At 39.6% G+C, this 24,450-nt stretch overlaps 1 protein-coding gene across 1 annotated transcript in view; it reads right to left on the bottom strand.

The window, feature by feature from the left end:
• The window catches only part of LOC139735073 (ELKS/Rab6-interacting/CAST family member 1-like), a 129,515-nt gene that overhangs the window by 44,382 nt on the left and 60,683 nt on the right, over positions 1 to 24,450 (bottom strand). The window contains exons 6-13 of the mRNA XM_071645846.1: positions 22,860 to 23,138; positions 21,119 to 21,259; positions 18,393 to 18,413; positions 13,355 to 13,533; positions 8,896 to 8,919; positions 6,496 to 6,631; positions 4,999 to 5,130; positions 2,921 to 3,081 (exon numbers count right to left, since the gene is read on the bottom strand). Coding sequence (XP_071501947.1) covers positions 2,921 to 3,081; positions 4,999 to 5,130; positions 6,496 to 6,631; positions 8,896 to 8,919; positions 13,355 to 13,533; positions 18,393 to 18,413; positions 21,119 to 21,259; positions 22,860 to 23,138 — 1,073 coding nt within the window. The remainder of the gene's footprint in view (positions 1 to 2,920; positions 3,082 to 4,998; positions 5,131 to 6,495; positions 6,632 to 8,895; positions 8,920 to 13,354; positions 13,534 to 18,392; positions 18,414 to 21,118; positions 21,260 to 22,859; positions 23,139 to 24,450) is intronic.

The raw sequence follows: 24,450 nt of genomic DNA, 5'->3' as shown, positions 1-24,450 counted from the left end.
CGCAGGCAACGTTACTTAGCCACAACTACGCACTTTACTCTTGATGACAGCTCAACTTCAGCAATCTTCGTATCAATGCTAACGGTGATCGGCAGTATCATCAACAGCGCCCTCTACACCACCGGGACTATGCCCCTTTAAAGTGTAATGAATTTATGCATGCACATAAAAGTGCATAGTGCTGTATAAAATATTTACTACACCAATTATCATTCATGCCACATGATGTAGTGTCATACAGAGCCAATGATATTCTTCAAATTTTACTCACATTTGAAAATGAAAAACAAAAATATGGGAAGACTTTCAATTCCACTTTGACCACAAATTGCAAATCTCTCACCGAATTTGCCCAGCATGTCAACTGGCACGCATGAAATATCACCACAGCCACACAGGTCTGTAATCACATACCATTCTCACTGACAAATCACAACAAAAATCTTCACAAATCACATACAGAAAAGAGCATTCTGAAGAAAATAGATAAATAAAAATCTATCAAGACAACATACACAGTGTGTGAGACCCATTCCTTGTAATGACCCCTACAGACTTTAAAATTGTTGTAGCTGTCACACAGAAAACAGTGCTGCAAATCCTACTTGACCTCTCTAAAGTGATACCAACAAGAAGCCTGTACCATAAAGCATTTTGGAGCCACTACAACTAACCATAACGTAACAGTTACCATGGCAATGAGTTAAAAAAAAAAAATCCATCAACCGTGGCAACTTTAGCTGCCAGCACAGTCACTGCAATCACTGAATCTTACAATACTTTATCTGGCAATGGTAAGAATTGCCCATTTCACATTCAAAACAGCAGACCACAAAAGATGATGGATGTTAGCCCTATTAGCTGCGATCAATCCAAAGGTGTGCTTATCTCCACATACCACAGACTGATACCACATCCCATTTGTCTTTATCAAGATGGCTGAGTTGTTCTAGCAGTTCCTGCAGAGCCCTACTTTATCACAATATCTTGAAAAAGCCACACCCCAAACTCTCCTCAGCTTTTCAACATATCACAATCTCAAACATAGCAAATGATCTTGAGAGTTACAGCTGTAGCATGCCTCTATAATCTGCATTCTGCATAATGTCTTAGATCATAAAAGCAAACATTTCTTGCTGGGAGTTCATATCTTCAAAATTGATAACAAACATTTTTGTAAACAAAAGACCTCTCCAACTCAACTACCATCACAATAAAAGATAGAGACCATGCTTAATTTCTCAGCACTGGGATTGTACTCCATGTGGTACTTTGCATATTGCATTCTGTACCTATTCATAATCATGTGTTGGATTGGGCTTGCCACTTTGAAACTCATAATGATTTACTGCTCATATCAGTGGACCACTAGGTTTTTGTCCCTTTGCTTCAGCTGCAGATTTTTTAGGAGCCTCTTAACTGCTAAACTTGTTACTGATTCTTAAATTGCCAAGACAACTTCAAGGATCAAAGTTCTTCTCATTCCCACAAATCAGGAAATTGTTGTACATTTCATTCGAATTTTGCTCAGACAATTTTTCTCCAACCTAAAATGTGTAGTAAAATTAAGAGGTGCCAATATGAAGCTGACAAAATGATGATTCCTACAGACAAATTCACCCGGGACCTGACATTACTTTTTTTCCCTGGTGGCCCATTCGGCCACCAACATCATTGAATGTCAAATTGTGGTGGCCCAAAAAGAAATATATTGGCCTGAAATAATAGGAAACATAACAATAGATTTTGGATCCTAGTTGCCTAATTGGACCACCATAAAGATAGCCTTTATGGAAATCTGGTTGGCCCTACATCAATTTTTGGTGGGCTCGGGCCCCAGGGCCATGGCTCATGTGGAGCCCTGGATCAAAGTGAGGCTCATATCAGCACAGAATGACAAGAGTGGCATTCTTGGAACTGTGAAACTGGACAACAGGAGATGCAATCAATGCATTAAAGACTTATTGCAACTGATTGACAATTGCCCTTCACTGATGCAACTTAATGTAGCACGCGATCATTCAGTGCTTTAGTAGTAGCCATGAATTAATTTACATCAATGGGCAATTTGTCAATCAGTTGCAATAAAAATGGCTCAACACAAGAATCCATTAATTTTAACATTACAGACATGAAGTAAATTTGAGTTTAAACTTGAATTGTGACCTGAATTATAATCTGAGCTACATGGTTGCTAGGGGAGCAATGATCGCTTCTAAACAAGCAAATCATGGAACCAACAATAGTAAGGCCCCTCCAAAGGACCTAGAAGTTCCATGCGACCAACTGCGATTTACAAATGCAAAGAAAATGAAAGCACATTTTGATGCGTTTCGCTGTGTTTTCAATGTACAGTCCGACCCCAGTTATTTGGCCATCACTTTGCCAAATCTCTCTATTATCGAGGCATGGACTGACACACAACTGCCATTGCATTTTCATTGTCCAACTGTACTGAAAGTGCAACACAATGACTCCTATGCGGAAATAAGATTTGAGGAAATAGGAAATTTGGATCGTAAATTTTGATCACTATGACACGGTGTACAGCAATCCAAATACTGTTGCTAAAAGGAGCAAAGACCAAGAGGAAGGTGTATTTCCACTCATACCTATTCCATTTAATTGTCATATTATCTATAAAATTATGAAATACACCAAATGTTATGTACACACATCACTGTAGTGAACAGTACAATACATCAATAATACCCAATGTATACCCCACACAACTCACTTTTAAGAGTGATTTGCTTGAGTATATTTCGCTAATCCGGCAATATCACATGTATTCAATGGTTACCTGTCCCAATATGGCTGGATAACTAAGATTGGACTGTACCTGATATACTTTCTACAAACAAAGTGACCATTTGCAGCACTGGTCACTCTAAGGGAGTGACCAAGTTGATTGACTCACTTCATGTCCAGTGCCTCCTCCAGGTGTTTCCTGGCTTCGGCCTGCACTGACCGCAGCTTGGACTCCCTCTCCTTGAGCAGGACCTGGGTGGTGGTCAGTTTGTTGCTGGCCATGGTCAGCTGCTTCTTGACCTCTTCCAGCTCATGCCTGACATCGTCCATCTGGCGATGACCATCGTCAGGGGAAAAAAAAAAATGTGACGAAAGTTGAGCAAATCAGTGGTTTGTACACTGTACACAAGACATTATGAATACAATTTTTGGGGGGGTAGGGGTATCCTAAATCAAGTAATCTGTAATTTTCTTAAATCACTGCAACTCTGATATTGATTTATGTAAAATGAACAATGAAACAATATTGATAGCAATAACTTTCAATCATAATGTGCTCACTTCTACAATTTTAACTGCTGACTCATGACATAACACATTTCCTAGATGCTTTATTCTGGTATCAAGTGCATTGATGTCCAAGATACATAAATTTGACAGATGTCCATGGCCAAGAGAGCTTGTCCCAAGTACCCACTTTAATTACATTGGTACATTACAGACTGGCATCTGAATAACAATATTTGCTACACCTGCTCATATTGTGCATTCAATGTCATTATGTCTATGAGAAGATCATACATTAAAGTAACAATAAGTGGCTTGGCATTCTCCAATCACTCATCAGTATGACCTGTTATCAAGGCCATTCAGGCCTACTTGCTAAAGAAAAAGAAAACTCTCACCATTTTCATCAACTCAACCACATACAAAACAGATTATGAAAACAAGGAGATACATGTATAAATTTGATTTTGAATTCATATACAAATTATTCCTTCTGATGTCAGATTGATCAAAGAAAATATATAATACAAATTTGTGAATACAACTCCATCACAAAATAAAGTACACCAAACTCGGGACTGGTTACTTCAATACTGTGAGGTTAACCAATGTTGTATTAACTAACGCCAATAAAGGGGGGGGGGGGGGGGGAGTGGAAACACTAGGTCAGAGCAAATGGCCCTAATCTGCACTCCGAACAAATCACAGCAAACCTGATCTGATACTGACAGAGATGCCTCACATTCACCACTAGAGGGCACCATCACAGTTTTTCATACATGTCTCATTTTGTTTTCTTTCTTCCACTACTTGCAAGATTTCAGCTTTGTCTGCATTGTCAATATGCAGAGATGCCAACTCTCTAACTTTCAGAGGGAGATCTCCAGCTTTGAGGCCATTTTCGCAAAGTCTCCTGCTCTCTGGCTTGAGTTTGAATTTCTCCTGCTCTAACTGTGTGTCTCCCTCTTTATACGTATTTTCTCCCATTTACAATCTAGCTATCTCCAGCAGATTCTGATTTTGTCATATGTGACCCTCCAGCTCAAAACCCACAAAAATGGCAGACTGGGATTCCCTGTAATGGACCAAAATATGCCATCTGGGTTAACTGACTCAAATTTATCGAGTTTGCCTTACCCTGAAGAGTAAAACTTTTGCCACCTACTGTCAAAACTTGGCGGCTTAAAAAAACAACAAAAATAAGAGATATTAGCAGTGTTTCTGGACCAGCATTTTTCAGACAGGTGCTTCTTTCATTGTGAAATGCCACATGTTTACACTAATACTTCTGCACAGCACACCTGAGCAACCATGATCTTTAAATCCCTTTTTCTCCCTTTTCTATGAAACTGCACCCCATAACTCTCTTATTTCAATCACTTTTTGAATGGGTTTGGATGATCCAATTTCAACAAGTTATAAATGATTTTAAAGCTTACAGCTTACTTTCTTTAACTACGTAAAAAAAAGTGGAAATTAATTTTGGCCTACTTTTTGTGGGTTTTGAGCTGGGTGGCCACATAAACATATGTTCACAAATTAGACTAATGAGAGCACCTGAATGCATCTATAACCACAGGACTGGATCCCAGACGTAAGGAATGTTGCGCTTTGCGCACAATCAGCATCTCTAGTTTGTTACAGAGGGGTCAAGGCAGAAGAATCTCCAGTTTATTGAGATGCTTGGGGTTTGGAGTCTCTGAATGTGGTGTAAGGCTTCTGTTTTTTCTTTCAGCTCACCTGTTTCTTGAGTTTGGAGATGGTCTCTGTCTGCTGGGCTAGGAGCATCTCACGGTCTGCGGTGATGGTCACACTCTCCTTCAAGGCCTCCGCCAGCTCCTCGACACGATCCTCCTTCTCCTTCACCATGTCCTGCAGAGAGAGAGAGAGATAGTGTCATACATTATTGCCATGATGAGAACTGTATGTCAGAGTTATTGCTTATCAAGAACTGGGCCATTTCTTGTTAAACATTGATTTATTTCAGACCTACAATTGTACAACACTTTTCGAAGAGTTCATATGTGATTTAAATAAGAAAAGCTGCCCACTGTAGAGACTGTACAACTACAACATAAATGACAAATCGAGACAAAAAATTGATATGGCTAATGTGGCTAATGTGACATAAATGACAAATCGAGACAAAAATTGATATGGCTAATATGGCTTTATGCCTAATGTGTTGCCATGGCCTTCCTGCTGAACAAAGGTACACTGATACACCTGAGTGGGCCTGCTAACCTTTACAACTAGGTCAAGTTTAGAGGGATTACTGAATGTTCATCAAAAAAACATGGCTAGTTAAAGTATCTGATCCGCTTGGAGACTAGGTGGCAACCCGGTGCCAACTAGAGTCTCGCTGGTGGCGGAGTGGTCGGGGCGACATCTCCTGGAGACTAGCCTGGTCTCCGGGGAGTCGCAAGAGAATTAACATGTTCAATTTTTTCTGGAGACTTTTTCCGGTCTCCAGCTGGTCTTGGAGACATCTCTGCGACATCTTCTTAGTCACGGCCATGTCACGGAGACCCATTGGTGACCTGCCGGAGACGTCGCAGAGACATCTCAAGAGACGTCTTGTAGACATCGCCGTGATGTCTCTGCAACTTCCAGGCAATTAAGCTCTCACCTTCTTTGGAGACATCTAAGAAGTCTCACTAGAGAGTCACCTTCTTGGTGAAAGCGCAAGCCATTTTTGTGCCCTTTGAGTCTCCCTAGTCGCACCGACTGATTAGACATGGGCAGTGGTGGCAACGTCTCCACCAGTGAAATAGACTCTTGAGCCACCGGTAAGTGCCTGGGCTTTAAAGGGTGTGTACAGTTCTGGTCAAGGTGACGATTTAGCTTTTAACGTTTTGTGAGATATTCAGAAACCACTCTATGAGATGTCAAGAAGCATGCAATTCTAAGAGGTATCAAAAGTTTATTTGATGAAAATCTGTTTTGAAATGGCTGAGATATCCAAAAACAAGGTGAAACAAAGAGATCCTAATAAAAGGCATGGCCTGTCGCCTTTTATTATCATCATTTTTTTGGATATCTCAGCAATTTGAAAATCAATTTCCATCAAATAAACGTTGAATCCTTCTTAAGATTACATGCTCTTTCATATTTCATTAGAGGTTTCTCATTATCTCACTTAGGAAAGTTCAAAACATGAATCCCCATCTCAACCAGTACTGTACAGTCCCTTTAATTTAAGGGTTTAATTTCACACCCTCTCTGTCTCAGGCTTACCTGGAGCTGCTGGGTGTCTGAGGAGAGCTCTCCTTCTCTTCTCCTGGCTTCCTCCAGGAGCTGGGCATTCTTCCTCTTCTGCACCTGTTGGTCTCGTTTGACGGCGACCACCTTCTTGTTCACCTCCTTCAGTTGGCTGTGGGGAAAGGGAGAAAACCAGGCGGGAGATGGTACAGTGTAAGACCAAAGATTCAAACAAATCCCATCAATTTTTTTGGCACCTGCCTTTCCCATGTATATCACAGATCTTGTATCATGAAGCACCTCAGAACAAAGGTGACTTATACAAAACAGTCAAACCTGTCTATAGCGGCTATTCAAGGGAGATGAAAAAAGTGGCTGTTATGGACAAGTGGCCGCTACAGATAGGGTCTTGTAACATGTTTTTTTTTTTTTTTTCTCAGGGGAATCTTTTAAGTGGCCATACAGGGCAGGTGGCCGCTATAGACAGGTAGCCACTAAGGCAGGCTTGACTGCACTTGTATTAGTGACAATGAAGACTGAACGGGCTGGGCCATGGGATATAATATCAATTTCTCTTGGATTTTATTCTTTTCATAATGTTCAAGCCATGTTTCTTTGTTTTCCCTTTTTTCCACTTCTTCTCTTATCATAGGTAACATCACTTGAAAGACAAATACATATAACCAGGCTTGACAGTAGAGGTGGCCCGGTGGCCCAGGGCCACTAAATATTGATGTCAGGCCACCAAATTTCCAAAACAGTAAACTTTTGGTGACTCAATCAGGCAACTAAGATTCAAAATGGGGACTGGTATTTGTTTTTATTTCAGGCCACTACATTTCTTTTTCGGGCTACCAAAATTTTTCAGATATAAAGATTTTAGGGGCTCCAACGGGTCACTAGAGACATAAAGTTAGTGCTGAGCCTTGCATATAACTACACTGCCTGGCAAAGTTTGACCAAAAGAGATCATTTCTGCATATATTATGCACAAGACACAAGAAGTGAAACCCTAAAGGATTGTTGTGAAAGCTTTTTGTCCACATAAACATCAACAATCTGTACCTTGACTATAAAGACATAAATGAAAGAAGATTACACTTGCACATTACATTAAACTTCACTCATGGAAAAAACAAAAACAAGAAGCACTTATTCACATGCAACTATGTGGTCACACTCTGTTTTGTTTTGTTTTTAGTCATCTTGACCCTACAAATAAGAGTCTCTGCTTTGCTCATCATCTTTTCAATTGTCATCTCCTGGTTACAATAACACTTGTGGTATACCTTAGAGCCACACTTCTCAACCATTTTCAACCTGAGGCCCACTTTGGCTCCTAATTTTTTTTTTTTTTTTTTTTTAGGCCCGGTTAGATCAAACATTAATCTTTTTTCATTCTATTTTAGGCCGACATCATGGCCCACCTGTTGAGAAGCACAGCCTTAGAGGACAGTATTTGGCAGTTTTCAGAGCAAATTCAATCATCTCCACTTCGAATGAATATGCACTTAACATCCATAAGCTCTATCTGCACATCATCATCACACCAAAAATTTTTGTTTGTTTGTTGTTGTTTTTTTACAAAATGAGGGGTTAAGATGTGATGCAATAATTGTGTTTTCATACAAATGAAATCAGTTCACTGCTAGACTCGACTGATTTATGAATAAAATCGATGGAGAGATTTTGAAAAAAAAATTACAGATTATTCTTGAAGGGATCTCACAGAGCTGTGACTGACTCTGTCAACAAATTTGAACTTTGACATAACAGTGACAGTAAGTTGCCAAAAAAAATCAGAATATAGCCACGAGAACACAGCATCAAAACTGTTCACTACAAATATCAACAGTTTAACAAAAAAAGACTACAGCAACAGCATTGGATGAAAGACAGTTAACTGAGCATGATCTCTATCTTTTCAGTGTTTGAAATATACATGATCATAATGACAATATATCTCCTTCAGAGATAAGCATAAGACTCATGGTATCAAGGCATGCTATGACTGGATCAAATTGGTGTTTATACTCATGTATGTATGTATATTACAGGATCATGCTTGGGTACACAAATAGACTGATTAATCACGATGCAATTCTCTACGTGCCAAAAGCAAGTTTCCAAACATCAAGACTTTTCAAATAAAAGAAACTATGCATGTCAATCTCACATGAGAACATACACGAAAAGTTTGATGAAAGTATTCACGGAGTAATCACAAACAACATTCTTCTCATTTTTTTTTTATGAACGGGCTGTTACAGACAAGACGTGGCAAAACAGGAAAGCAAATCGTCCACAAATCATAAGTCATTCAAAGGGATTAATAAAAAGGAAAAAATGTGGGGAAAATTGTTGGGGGCAGCAAACGGGCACTCATGCAGACTGGGGTCACAAGGTCACGGAGTCAACGACCGACAAGTCACTCACCCTGGGCAATGCTTTCTTATTATGCTGAAAGAGTTAAGAGGTTAGCAGGAAGCAAAAAAAAAAATGATAGTAATAATAACAAGAACATTGTGGTAACTTGTGATGCACGGGGGCTGTGGTAAGTTGGAGGAATCGCCAAAGGACTGTGGAATACATGTTAACACAGACTCTGGTTACTTCATGGGGGTAGGGTGGGGGGGGGGGGGGAAAGGGGCTCAACATTATTCTGCGCAATCAGAAAATGCAGTCAGTCATTTCTGACCCCCAGCGCTCCTCAAAGTTCATCTACCATCATTCCAAGTTACTTCATTATTACACCTGACCTGTTAGTGGGGTTACTGTTGTAGGAGCAAGGGGGAGGGGGGAGGGGGTGTTATAATTCTCAATATGCAGGCCAATAGATGGGGGCATTCATGTGTATCACTTGTACACATAGTGTTTCACACAATCAGTTTAAATTGATGTCTACACACACAAAAAAAATACATAAGACTAACATTATTTCATTGATATCAACAGTTAACATTTTTTTTCATTTTTCTTTCTCTGGGCAGGCATAAGATGACAAAATATGCCCCAAAAAATAAGATAAAAATCAACATATTTCAGTGCTTGAGATATCACATAAATTCTCAAGCTATCATAAATAGTTCAAGGCACTAGGTAAGAATTTAAAATTCTATCAAACAGGACATCAGCTACATAAAATGTAAAAACTGTGAACTACAATGTATGCGACATAGGTTTGAAGATCTCACTTTTTTTTTCTTTTCTTTTTTCTTGTTTTAGCATTGAGGCCACTATACACTGGACAAACATTGCACAGTAGAATTATAGACTCTGTCAACATTCAATACAATTCCCAACTAAAATCAAATTAGCTATTCATTTAATTTGTGATGAGATTATGCTCATTTTTTTTTTTTTTTTTTGGGGGGGGGGGGGTATTTCCACCGTAACTTAACCTGGATTAAAAAAAAAAAAAGGAGCAGAAAGATATGGTATGTGGACTTTATATGAAAAAGCACTACAGCTGTAACTAACAGGGGGCAGAGACATATATTTCTGTTTCCTCTATGTTTCTACATGTTTCTGTATTGCTTCACAGCATGCATACTAATTTATGACAACCTACAAACCTTAGCAAATTAAGGTAAACACTACTTGTATATGGAAATTAACTCATGTTAGGCATACAGCATTTACGTCAAAGACTTGAAATTTCATTCAAAACGAAAGCAAAAAAAAAGAATTGTTATATCTTTAATGCAAGCATGTTACCATTCAATGTCAGAGTCCTATAAGAGTACACTGTAAGTTGTTGTTTACTTCTATTTGCAATTACGTTGGAAAAAAATGCTTTACGGTACTAACATTAATTAGTTTGTACTGCATTAGCCTAGGAAGTGTAATAACATTTGTAAACGGAAAACGGGGGCCAACTGAAGGCATGAAAATGCATTAGAGCAAGAAAATTTTCAACCCTACTATTAGATACATCATGTAGACCATTAGCATTAGGTGGATGTGCACAAACATGTTGAATAATACTATGTTCATGGGGCTTGGAAACTCTGGTAGAATAATTAATCCTTTGTATTGAGAGATCCTACATAATAACTGTCTTTATATACCCCCATTTAATTAATTACATCTGTTCTATGATTCCTGGGGCTGTCATCAACTGTAGGATCAAGACTTTCTATAAAACGTTGGGATCCCTTGATCATCATCTCTTGAGATGCTTAATCCCCATTTCCTTTCGGAGTGCCATCTTCCCATATCCCTGTCATCCTTTCATGGTTCTACGCTTCCTTCCCTCCGTCCACTGCCCCTCTTCATCTGCATGTATCATGCGTACAAAGTAAAGTCTTTTATCTCTATCATATCTCCTGAGTGTTTGTTTGTTTGTTTCATTTTCCATCTAAGAAGATGGCTGGATAGCCCACATTCAACTGCACTAACTGGTCTTCCTTGGGGTCCAGTTGTATGTACTTGGTGCAGACCACTTCACCTTGCTCTTTGCAATGAATGAATGAAGTGAGATCTTTTATGTGCGTGGGTTGTGACTCTCTCACACTCAGGACCTCCATTTACCCAAGAAATTCTCTAGGTTCCATTAAATGCACCTACACTATGATTCACAACTTTGTGTCTGTTTACAAAAGCAGAATTTCTCTGACGACTCTCAGAAGCCTAGAAATGAACCCTCATGTCATTCCATTTACCCTATCTCAGTGACATGGTTCTTTGGTATCCCCTACTATCGTTATTCTGATTATAACATGTTCCCTCCCTCACACCACTCCAGTGTGTAGCTGTGCATCATCTCTCATTCATTCCATCCCTCATTCTCTCTCTCTCCACCCATTCCTCCTCCTCCCGATCCATCACCAGCTAATCTTCTAATCCTCATCACTCAAGGAGGTCTGGTTCACATCGCATGCCCTCCCCTGAAGACCTATCCCACAACATAATTCTTTCCTCACATACTGAACCTTTCACTTTCAATACTTTCCATATCTTCATTATGAATGATGACATCCACTCTCCCCCCCCCCCCAAAAAAAAGAAAGATCATGTGACCATTTATATCCTCATCCCCTTCACACTCATCCCTCATCAGGTAATTCTTCCGTCTACGTGAGCATTTGAAAAGATATGACTTTGTTCTATCTCATGGTATTCCTTTCTGGGGGGATGGGAAGTCACATTCCAAAATGTTCCACTAGATTTTCATGGGAAAACAAAACAACAACATCAAATTTGAAATGAATGTGTTCTGAGCTTTGGCTGATAAATATTTCATCCTCTCAATGATTCAAAAGAGACAGAGATTCCATGAAAGAGATTGAGCACTACTGCCAGAGTTTCTCACAATTTTGCATACCCATGGGTTTTCAGACTACAATTGTATGTGCAATGCCCACTCATGTACCTGGAGGGGCAGTATAAATACATCAAGCTTTTTTCTTGCTTCTCTCCCTTCCTTTCTTGTTTATTTTCATTTCTTCTTTTTCCCATGTGATTATCTCACACCTTTTTTTTCTTTCTTTTTCTCTTTCCCTCGATTTCAATCTCTCACTCTGTCTAGATAGAGTGATTCTCCATATAATACATCTTTCTCTACCTTTCCTAATAGAATGCTCCATTTGTAAAATACCTTAACCACTTATCCCTTCCAAAGAGTATTATTTGACAATGGGTTTATTCATATATTGGAATTTTAGGTGGTAGTTCACAGCCTTGCTTGTGCTGAAAATAGTACATTTCTCACTTCATGATTTATTTAGTAAGTTGTGGAATAATCTCTATGTTCATATTCATGAAATTCTTCCATCGAGATGTTTTCATTGCAACTGATTGACAAATTGCCCTACATCGACGTAAATAAGCAGTGAATTGATCAGTGTTTTAGTAGCAGCCATGATACAAAATCATGGGCATACATACTCGAGCGGGGTTCGAACCTACGACCTCCTGATCACGGACAGGTGTCATCTCCACTCACCATCAAGCTTTCATCCGACAGCAAGTATTGGTTCTAATCCTTTTAGCATGCAGTGGGTACTGCGTAATTATTCATATTCATGAAATTCTTCTGTCAAGATATTTTCATTGCAACTGATTGACAAATTGCCCTACATGTAGGGCAATTTGCTAATCTCTATATATCATGAAACAATACCTTTAGGAGCATGGACTTCTGATGTGTTGGACTCCAATTACATGTCTTCTTCTACAGACACAAGTTTCTTTTTAATGTTTTATGTGACAAGGGATCTAAAAAAAAGTTCCAGACACTTCTTGACAAATGTGCAGTGTGTACAAGACTGAGAAATACCAGTTGCTGGTGGTGCTGATTTGCTAAGCAAGAAACAAAATCCACTTCTAACTTGCTGCATATCTTAACATCCTTTTACAAGTCACTGAATTCTTTTTAGGTCTTGAATTCCACTTGAATGACACTGATCCTTACTTAGCAGGCCAAATGACCCCACTCCCAAGAGTCTCAATCTTGCTCAAGTCTACTCCACCATGAATAACCCCAATGTTTACTACTACTGCAATACAAGCAACTTCAACAATCTCAAGCTCAGCTAAAATTTCCCTATCTCAACTACGAACCCTATTCCTACTGTTTGATACATTTGTACATGTACCTTTGTCATGAGCCAACCTATCAGACATTAATCCTTGTTGGGGGCATATCTTTCAACTCTCCTCCCCTTTTAAAATCCAAATTGCTCCAGCCTATGAATAAAGCCATCATGTCTTACAGCTGTGATGCAAGTTAATCAAAATGTCCCAATGTTAAATAGTCACTTTCATTGTTATAAACCTCATTCCTACAGTCAGTGTTTAGCTACAGGCCCAAGAAACTGAGACGTTGATCCCAGTTTGGCTAGACTACCCCACCGCACTTTGCCCCGCCCGGCCCCGCCCCAGTCCCTCTTACCCCTCCAGGTCCTTGATGCGCTTCTCTTTGTCGTTCTTCTCCCCCTCCATCTCCTTCATGATCTCCAGGAGCCTGTCGACCTCTGCCTGCGACTTCCTCACCTCCTCCTTCAGCGCAGACACGGATCCCTGCAGCTCCTTGATCTCTTTGCTCTCGGCGGCCTCCCGCTCTTCCTTCAACTGTGTGGGGGGATGAGTAATGTAACACAGCAATTGAATGGAAACTGATAGGTAGCTGTGGATTAGTGTGGTCTAACTCATAAACGTATGGATGGGACTACAGTAAAGTACTAACACATACAGCATTGTTCGATCTCACATAAGACCTATTTCTTCAGACGTACACGTAAACGTGTAAATGCAAAAGTGATTGCCAATCCAAACCACTGATCTCTATAGTGACAGGAAGTAAAGCAAGGCACCGTGGGATGTAAGGTCAGAGTTCACAAGCTTTAAAAAGCTCTATAGATGATGTCATCAGCCGAGCCATTTCCCGTAGATCGGCGATTGCAGCATTAGCATGAACTAAATTTACGATCCCTTAGATACCAGTACATCCATATCTACAGAGGGTAAGAAAATGACAAGAGTCAAGACAGACAAAGGTGAAAGTTTCATCAACCAAATTAAACAAAAAGAGAGAATACAGAACTTTTAAGATTTACATGTCTTTTAACAAACATTAATGTTAGCCATAATCATATACGCGCAATCACGAGGCAATGATATCGTAATCTTACAACTCTTCCACTGGTTCGTACTCTAATGTATTATAAAATCATTCATTTTGTGTCAATAGCTCAAAAATTCCAGCCCCCTTCACATTGGGAAGTTATCATTACTTACTGGTTTCAAGTAAAACTCTGTAACATTCTGATGGGCAAAACATTATCTTTTTTAATATTCTGAAATTCATGTCAGAAAAAGGTAATAAATACAGTGAAAATCTGTGATCAAACAAATTGAAGACATGGATGACAACAGATGACCTCATCGTCTCATCTTATCTGCATAATATTTGACAGTAACTGACAACAATGACCTGGGAAAAGTATGGAAGTATAAATTTCCATAATTTCATAATTTTCTGACTGATCTTCACTAAATTTCCATTCTTCTAGTTGTTGAAATGACTCTTTGTAGCACAGTTTGCTTATTGTGTATATTTGCAGGAAGTTTGTGGTCTGTACACAAACAACGTACTCTACGCTTGCAAGAAGAAGTGATGTTGTCTTTATCCATGACCCTATTTTGTTTCTTTTTAATCATGACATGAATTCTCAGTCAACCCAACATCAAACAAGGATGAATTCTAACAAAGTAATTCACATAAAATAGAATATTACCCCATTATTGACATCACTAAAGACAAAAATTGCAGTCCTATCAATTCACTGTATTACTCCTTGATCACAATATCACACTGCCACCAAAGGAATCATATTAGGTTCCACTTGTACCATCTATGTACGTGTCAACTCTTTGGTGCGGCAGTTAAGGGCATTCATCACAATTATAGTCAGTCATATGAATCACGCAATGACAGTCTGTCATGAGGCTACAAGCCTGAGCTTTCCAAACCTGAACACCTGTATGCACAGGATGATGCCCTCCTGTTACCACGGCAACATAGTCCAATGAGATACTGCATCACCACTGTCTCCTTTTTTCCCAGGCACTCATCACACTTGCAAATTCCTCTCCTCTCATCTCACCGCCATCATCACATTCTCAATGATTTAATGCGAGCTGTTGAATTAAAACTATAAAAAAAAAAGACTCATCTGATCGCTCCCCCGCATAGACATGTAGTCAATTAGGTGACAGTGAACTCGTGCCTTGTACAAACGGCGAAGCAACAGCAAACTTGATAGCTTCTCCTACGCTCCACTGCCAACTCAAACCCGACAGGATGGAGGTACAAAAGAATCAAAACCCTGTCAGATACGTTCACACTGTGTCAACTAATTCTGTTCTTTCTGAAAAACATTCTTACATCTGGCATCACATCTGCGTCGCAGTGCATCACAGCATAGGGCATGTCAATACAAAGGATGAAAACAATTTTACAATAATGATAATTGCCATGGCAACTGCTAGAAATCCTGCAAGATGATTGATGATTGCTTTAGATTTGTTAATCCTAAGGTAAGATAGATTATCGTAGGAACTCTTCCATGCAAAAGGAAGGGGAAGGTAAAGTCGGTTTTTTGCCTGATGCACACAAAGACCAGTGATGATGTCAGTCCCTACGACTCCAGACTTTAGAGACAATTTTGTTTTCTTTTCACAGTGAGTGAGAGAGAGAAGGGGGAAAAAGAGAGAAAACGGGAGAGTTGGAGAGAAAGAGAAACAGAGAGAGATAAAGAGAGAACAACCAGCTTGCTATATATTTGTTTGAAAACAAGTCTCAAGGCCTACTTTAAGAAAAAGGCCAAGAGTGAACAGTTGGGAGTCCGGTACTGACGTCATCACAGCCACTATAAAAACAGACAGGATCAGTCAACGTGCTACACACAGTATATTGCCACAATACACAAAGATAGACACATGCTTCTACTCTAGCAGCATTATGTACACAATGTTTCCACAAGGAAAATACTGCTTCGATGAACATCTTCACCCTGAAAATTGAATTTGAAAATAAAAGGCCCTGGAAATTGAATTTGAGTTGGGGGCAAAAAAAGTAGGTACAATGCATTTACAAGTGAAAGAGACTTAAATTGTTGTAAATTCTTTCTGACAAGTCTTAGTACAATACATGTTATTTTATAACTGCTTACCCTGTACCACTTCCATTCTATACATGTCCCATTGTATGCTTGTGTATGTTGGCATGCATGAGTTGAGCTCACAGTAATATCATCAGGAATATATGTCAAACTGTACAATGTACCACTAATTATCGTAGAAGTAATCAATGATCAATTTTTGTACATTAACAAGACATCCCATACTATTGACATCATGAAAATTCCTGACTAGCAATTAACAAGTACCTTACTTTTTTTTTTTTGGGGGGGGGGGGGGGCAGGGGCTTTGTCGATCCATTGAAGATTTTAAGCTTGAGTGGGAGACATTATCTAGCACAGTTCTCCTCCTTTAGGGCATGATGTCTTCCAACAGTAGCCAGATTAACATTTGCTTCTCACTGACAAAGGGTCTAAAGAGGATTGTGGCAATTGTCAGCTTTTAAACATATTACAAGGAGACACACACACATGCCACAAATACACAAGAAGGATACACAAGGCATATACATGTACATAATGTCGCTTTCACACATGTAAATAAATGTGAACCATATCCTTTTAATATGACTTGAGATTTAGGATGACTGGACTCATGCTTGCCTTCAAGCTTTGAATGTGGTTGGTAACGCTGGGTTCCTACTGTTGTGCGACCCACTACCCATGCCACGATCGTGAAATTTTTGTTTATGTCTACTAATATTCCAATTTTACCAATTGATATCATGGAGTGATCGTGGTGATCTTATCAGATCTTAATAGATCTGGAGGTCAGTCGTGGCAATCACACTTATCATAGAAAATTTTTGAACGGTCCAAAATTTTTCTACGATTAACATGATTGCCATGACTGACTTCAAGATCTGATACGATCGCCATGACTATTCCACGATTATGAGGATTTCAATCATGGTGCAAACTGTGATAAACATAATAAAATATTCTATGATCAGCTATATGGCCAACTGCGGCATGAGTATCACACAACAGTGGGGACCCATCATTACGTGAGAAAACTTAATGCTGGCAGTCCTTTTCTATGAAAATGTAATTTCTCTTTCATTTGGGGGTGGGGAACTTTTTTCATGATAATTTCAACACAAACTTTCTTTTTGCTGAAATTTCATGAATTTTTTTCTCTCACATTATGTGCACATTTTGAGACTCTGTTTGTAAGAATTGGGGGTATGCTTGCTGAGATATAGCACACTTGTGACCAATGTCACTGAAAACAGCAATTTCCAATGACCTTTCTTGTGTACAATGTATGGGTTTTGCAAGAAGTGTCAGATGAATTTTTTCCTGTTTTTTCTCAGATAACATCCCTTTTGGTTATCATCAACTATTCTATAGCTAAAAAGAAACAATAAAAAACAAAGAAGTACATAATGAATCAATAAAAGAAATACATAACGAAAAATATAATATGTACGAAATTCATTTTGATACAGACTGCAATTTTTTCACGTAAATGCGTTAATGATACTTTAAAGAATATTCAGACACAAAAAATTAGCCCATTTGAAGCTTTTTTATAAAGAATTTAGAATTTAAAATTTGATGCACAAAAAATATTTTGCATAAATTAGCATAATAAGCATAATTTCGAAAAATGACCATGTTTTGGGAAAAATCAATGATTCATTCTTGGACTTTTTATAATGGGCAATGTGCGTGCTGATATTTGCCACAATCGTGCAATCAACAGCTGAGATCTTGGGGGCCCAAACAATCAAGAAAATACAAAAAATTCTGCTAAATTTGCCTGTTTTAAAAGCAGAAGTTCTTAAGTGCTGGCACTGGAAAATATATATTTTTTTCATTTGCAGAATCTGGATCCTCCAAAAGATTCAACTGAGAGCAAAAATAAAATTCCAAATACGGAGGTTGACAAAAAACAAACAAACTCTGTGATCAGAAGATAATGCTTAGTGGATTGAAATTTCCTTGATGCTTGCCTTTGTTTAAATTCAAAGTAATTCATTTCTGCTAAACTTTTGCAAATCCAGTCATCTAAATCAATGCAAACTTGAACATTAAAAAAAAAGAGAATAATGATAATAATACCAGAAGTGACTGGCTAAAATTACCAAGGACAAAGGGAAAAGAGAAAAAGACAAATGATCCAGGTCACAACTGGTCACTAACATGCACATTTAAACATGCCAAAACAAGCAAAGGGAGGGTGCACAGGATTGACCGTGATATTCCGGCGGAGTGAAGCTATATAAAGCATGCCCGTATAAGCTGCCACACAAAACCACAATACATGCCCGGTGGAATACTTACAGCTTGTAGTTTTCGTTGAGTCTATGAGTTAGCATGGAGAGATGGGATGGAAACGGGTGAATGTGGATGAATGACTCACACGAACACACACACCAACAAAGAACACAGTGAAAAGAAGACAGGAATCGGTTTCACACATGACGGCGTAAGCCAACTGCCCACTGTGCGATTTGCGCCTAGCTAGGTTTGTATCTAACGAGATCTTGTGAAGGTGGGAACGAGCCCCTACGATCCATGGAGAAGTCGCGGAGTGGGCACCTGACAGTCGCAACTGGCGTCCGCAGGGGTGGCGTTGGTACATTGTAGCTATTGCCGGGTTTCCGACGAGTTCAAATATTTGGTCCCCTCTGGCTTCAGTCGGGCGCACTCACAAGCAGAATCTGATGGTGAGCACACCCAGATTGGCCTCGATCACATGAAATCTCGATGACTTGCAGCGAACTGGCGCGATTCACATAGATCTAAAGTCATGCTAATTCACAGGCGCATATCGCACAGTGGGCATTTGGCTATAGTTTGGCAAACTGAACAGAAATGGACTATGTCTTTGAACTACAACACTCAAAGCTAATCTCCTATAAAATACTGTAGCATGTATGAAACAAGGCTAAAAGGGGTGTCTTAGAAGAACGTTCTTGCTCATTACAAAACTATTTAACATCCTGTAATTTTCTTGTCATTGCAAAGCCACGATGAGATTATGAAGGGAATTTGATCCTAACACCAAAGTTATTTGTCACACAGGTTTTAGAATAAAAAGGCAAACCAATGAAACTTTGAATAAATCTGAAAACAAATGGAAAAGTAATTTGTATTCCCCAACAGTACTTTTAAGGAGTTCCCTTAAGTTACATAAGTCACATATTAAACCAAGGTGGTTGTTTTTTAGATGCCTGTAGCATTTCCTTTCAGACTATAATTTCGGTAATATTTCTTAACAGCTGTTGAAAGACTCAAACTTTGTAGCCCACTTGGGCCCTGTTTCCCTAACATGGGAACTGTATTGAGCCTAGAAATGAACCCACATTTGGGATACATCCAGATCAGATCTAGTTGGGGAGGTTACAAAGACATTCCAAATGAATTCTAGAACGTGGCATGGCGGGTGCGAGATATTGCTCCCAAATGACTCAATGAAACAGGTCCTAAATTCTGCAGACTCATTGATCCCAAAATTGTCTCTAAGATCAGTTGAACTGGACTTAGGACTGATTTTAGAGCTCAGTGAAACAGGCCCCATGCTTATCTTCTTTGCTTTTTAATTCAAAGTAATTACCTCCATGCTGCAAATTCTCTGCATATATTGAACCATTTGACCGACTACTCTTCACAACATGCAAATCAAACTCAAGGGGAAGAGGGAAAGGCTGCTGTAATGATGGGTCTGGGCCTCTATCTGTCACTACCGGGTGGGCACTTCACTGCAAATACTGCAAAAACTCCACACACATTGGTTCAGTTTTCCAGACAGAATGGGGACAACTGACTAACCACAAAACAAACCAAAGAGGGCGCTCTTCATAATGATCAGAGGATTTGGACATGCTATGAGCATGGGAGGCTGCAGTAGTATCTGGGTGGGCTGTATGAAATGATCTCATCTCTTCTGTCAAGTTCAAGGAAGCTAACACATTCTCTCTTTTTTCCCCAAAAAAGCTTAAGTTAATACTTTAATGTGGTAGCCCCCCCCCCTCAAAAACAAAAAACAAAAAAATTGCTAGAAATCATACTAGATTTATGACTGCTATAATGTAGAATCCTGTCTTCTACCCCCAAATGAATTTTTATTCTGTTAAGGTTTTCTGTTAACAAATTGCAATAGCAGACTGCAACTGCAGAATAAAAACATCCTGCATTATAAAATGCTTACTCTTTATAATAAGTGATCGCCTTCTACTGCTACATCTTGAGATCAAATGCCACGTGATTTCAACCAGAACAGTCACCCTCTCTACGTACGAGTGCAAGTAAATACACATGCACGGGTGGTATCTCTTCCAATTGAATCTCTTGTTTACCTAGAATGTTTCACGTCCTGACACAAACCTTTTAATCCATTACAGGTTTTAATCTGAAAGAGTTGGTCCAAATGCAACGTGGCACATCCCCTACAGAGCATCTACGCGGCCCGGTAATGTGCCATTCGGAATGATTCCTCCAATCAAGATTCTCGTTAGCCAGCAAATCAGCTGTGGAAAACACATTTGCTCTTTGTCATGACTATTCATGTCATTGGTTGCTACGGCAAACCTTGACTACAATTTGGTGGATGTTTATTAGTATCTTTACTGGGATTTTTATTTTTTTTACTTTTTTTCTTTTTAACCAACAGGATTTAAGCACATGCATACAATGCCATTTCATATGACTATGTACTCTCCTTTGGACGTATTGACAAAAGGGGCAGCTTTTGTTACGTTTCTTTGATGACTGGGAACCACGGCATCATGTGATAGAGTCTGTGATATCAAAGAGAAAGATGCACTGCACACACATACACACACACAGACAGACACACATACAGACACACACAATAAACAAACTCATGTGCACACACACACATACACAGACCCAATCACACTTTATATCCGGCTAAGAGTGGATTTAAACCACGGAGATCACGACAGCTTCAAAGGCTGACGCACACAGAAACTTGGTCATCCTTGCTTTCATATAAATATTTTTCTTTTTTGGGGGGGGGGGGGATGGGACACCACATTAATCACCTTTTTCAGTTCTGTCTCCACCTGGTTGAGTTCCTCTGTCTTCTGGGCGAGTTGGATCTCCAAAGTGGTGATCCTGGAGTCCTTCTTGAGAGCTCCTGAAGCCAGCGTGGATGCATGTTCCTTGAGGTCCATGAAGGATGCCTGTAAACAGAAGAAGGTGGGGGTAGGGATAGATGGTGCGGGAGGGGGGGGGAGATAAAAGGGTGCGATCTTGTATCTCCTTGTTCTCACTTTATAATATCTCAATACCCTTCGTTTTGCATACCACCTTCTCCACCACTGTATTGTACATTCATACAATCCTTTCATTTTTCATCTCACTCTCTCATCTTCATCTATACAGACTGCATATATGATGAAAGAAAACACAATCTCTGTTTTAAACTATCTTACAGGTGTGTCTAGACTGTGTCACATTCTTATGCCCTATAGTGCTGACACCAGTGCTTTGTTGTTGTTGTTGCAAATTATTACACAGCAAAGTTTCTGTAAATACACACTTAAAGGATTTGTATTGGGTGCCCACAGCCTTGACACTTGCTGGCACAGCCAGACCGCCAGTTACACTTCTTTCTCTAAGCCCCGGTGTCAGCGTCTTGATTCACCAGGCTTCTCCTTTCTCCTTGACCTTTTCCCCACAGACCACGGAATCTTGCAAATGTCGGGAGAAGGGAGTTTGTCTCCCTCTCTCTCTATGCAGTCTCACTTTCATCAAGGTTTAATATGTCACTCGGGCCTAATCTACAGAGGACTTGATCCACCTGCACCTCCTTTCTGAATCCGCCCGATACCGATTCCTCTGTCTCATAACCTGATTGCCTTTCCCCTCCATACCTAAACATTTCTTATCATTCCATCTTCTCCATGTCTCTGTACGTATCACACCCTAATCCTCCATCCCGTAGACCAAGGTGCTCTTATTGAAGAGAGCTCCTAGCGATTCGCTGCACACTCCAAAAAGCATGGTTGGCCAACATTGAACAATGGTTGATATCAATGTCAGATTCAATTGCTGTTCTTTACAATAAAGAACCTCAAAAAGTGTTATGCTAACATTTTATCTTTCATCATTTTTTGTTTGTTTTTAATGTCAAATTCAATTGCTCATTCTTTGCAAAAAAGATTTCAAAATTTGTGGTAAAATTTTCTGATGTTTCAAGCAAGGTATTAGATCAATAATTTGTTCAGATTAGATCAAATATTTGTATTGCAGCATTGCTTCTGTGCTATTCACACATTTGCTCCCATTACAGCGCTTGTAATTTGAAAACATTTTTCTTTTTTTTTACTGAAGTTGGTTTGACCATGATATGAAAACACAAATATAAAGGCCCTGTAAAATGAGGTGTCCAAGCCAATAGCACATTTATTCCACCTAAAGTTAATTTTCAGTTCACAGTCAAAATCAAAATATGTAAGGTCATTATTTCAAGCCAGATAGAATATCTTCCTAAGTGAGTTCTGATTATCCGTCCATTAGCCATCCCTTGAAATGTAGCATAAATGTCCCATAGTTGACCCTCCTATTGAACCTCAAGCAATGCATGACCAATCCACAGGCCTACCTGACCTGCACATAGACCATGTTTGACCCATGTCTTTAACCAGCTGCCAACCCCAGACCAACCCACATTAGGCCCATGGACATCCCATATCTGATCCTAGACCAACAAACATATGACCCATGCCTGACCAATGAGCGACCCACGACCAATCTCCATGTGACCCGCCTCCGACCCACCTCCTTCTCCGACATGCTCTTCTGCAGCTGCTCCACCTGCCCCCGGAGGTCCTCCGTCTGCCTGGTCAGCCTCCCTACGGCCTCCTGCCGCTCGGCCACCTCCCTCTCCCTCTCTGCCCGCAGCTTCTCGATTGACCGCTCCTTGTCTATGAGGGCGTCCTCCAGGCTGGAGACGGCGCTGTCCGAGCTACTCCGGTCCGCCTGCAGCGAGGTGATGCGCTCCCGCAACGACGTCGTCTGACCCTCTCGCTCCTTCAGTTGCTCTTGGAGACTGTCAATCTGTAGTCATGGCAACACGAACATGATGTAAAAAGTATAGTCACAAGGAAACACCTTTTCCTATTCTATCCCCCCCCCCCAAAAAAAAAAAAAAACTGCATTAGCTTAAGAAACAGCATGCAATTTAAGAGGATGTGACCTTGATCATAATATTTGAGATCAGAAAACCAAATGCTTTGTAGCAAGTATTCACCATAAAAAAGTTTGTTCTTTTCATTCACGACAAAAACAGTAATAACAAAGACAAATATAGATATCTTGATCCGATTGTAAAGCATAAAGAGATGTTGATTACATTTATTGTGGAGATTAATTATGCACAAAAATCTTCCATTTTGCATGAAAAAAAAAACAGAAAAAGAGAGTAAGTTGGTGGGAGCACATGGAAAACATTTCCTCATGGTTCATTCCTTGGAATTTTACATTCCACTTAACCCGTTGAGGACAGGCTGATTTTGCTACAACACGCATTTCCCATAGACACTTGCCCGAGTATATTCCGGACTCGTCCTCAACGGGTTAAGATACAGACAAGGCCACAGACAGTACTAAACTGTCTAGACTGTCAGACTATATTCTAGTTTAAGGTATCTACTGACATTTCACAATTTGCAAAGTCAGAGTAATTTGAAGCTGAACAGAATTTGAATATGAAAAAAAAAAAGCTAATAAACATGATACCACAAAAGCGAATCACAGCACCACATCAAATACTGTGACTGTCATATTAGTGAAGACATGTAATGGTAATTTGTAACGAGTTCCTCTGCTATTCAGCCAAGGAATATTTATGTGAGCACAATACTCGTGATATGAGCCTGTCACGTTGCTGAATAAAATATTAGACAATAGCTTTCTTGCTGTAGTCTTTAATACAAAGTTTCACTCTTGCATGCACAAAACAAAATAATGCATCAAGAATAAATCTTTTCAGGCCTCTCTCTGATTTTTATCATAAATTTGATCACTTTTCTTCACCCATCATCCCAAGTGAAGGTATGCCTACAGTGTAGCTCGCCCAGGACAAAGATTTCTGCGCTTAAAAAGACCAGGCAAGCCATTTCCAAGCGATGGGGCCTCTCCATTCGGAGACTTCCTTGATATAAAGTTACACCGCGGCCTGGTAAATATGACTTGATTGATTATGGTTATGAACTATGTACACACGGAAGACCAGGTTTCACTAGTCTCCATTTCAGACTTCCACAATCCATGCCAACAATGGATACCATACAACACTACGCGGTTGAAATATAGCTTCATCTGTATGATGGATGGTTATAGTAACACGGTTATGGCCACATGGATATAG

This window comes from Diadema antillarum, unplaced genomic scaffold (assembly GCF_040938485.1).
Source record: "Diadema antillarum isolate AM-2024a unplaced genomic scaffold, OU_Dant_1.0 seq00000563_RagTag, whole genome shotgun sequence".
Classification (NCBI taxonomy): Eukaryota; Metazoa; Echinodermata; class Echinoidea; order Diadematoida; family Diadematidae; genus Diadema; species Diadema antillarum.
The sequence above is the reverse complement of the archived record's forward strand: the minus strand, read 5'-3'. Positions and strand labels throughout refer to the sequence as shown.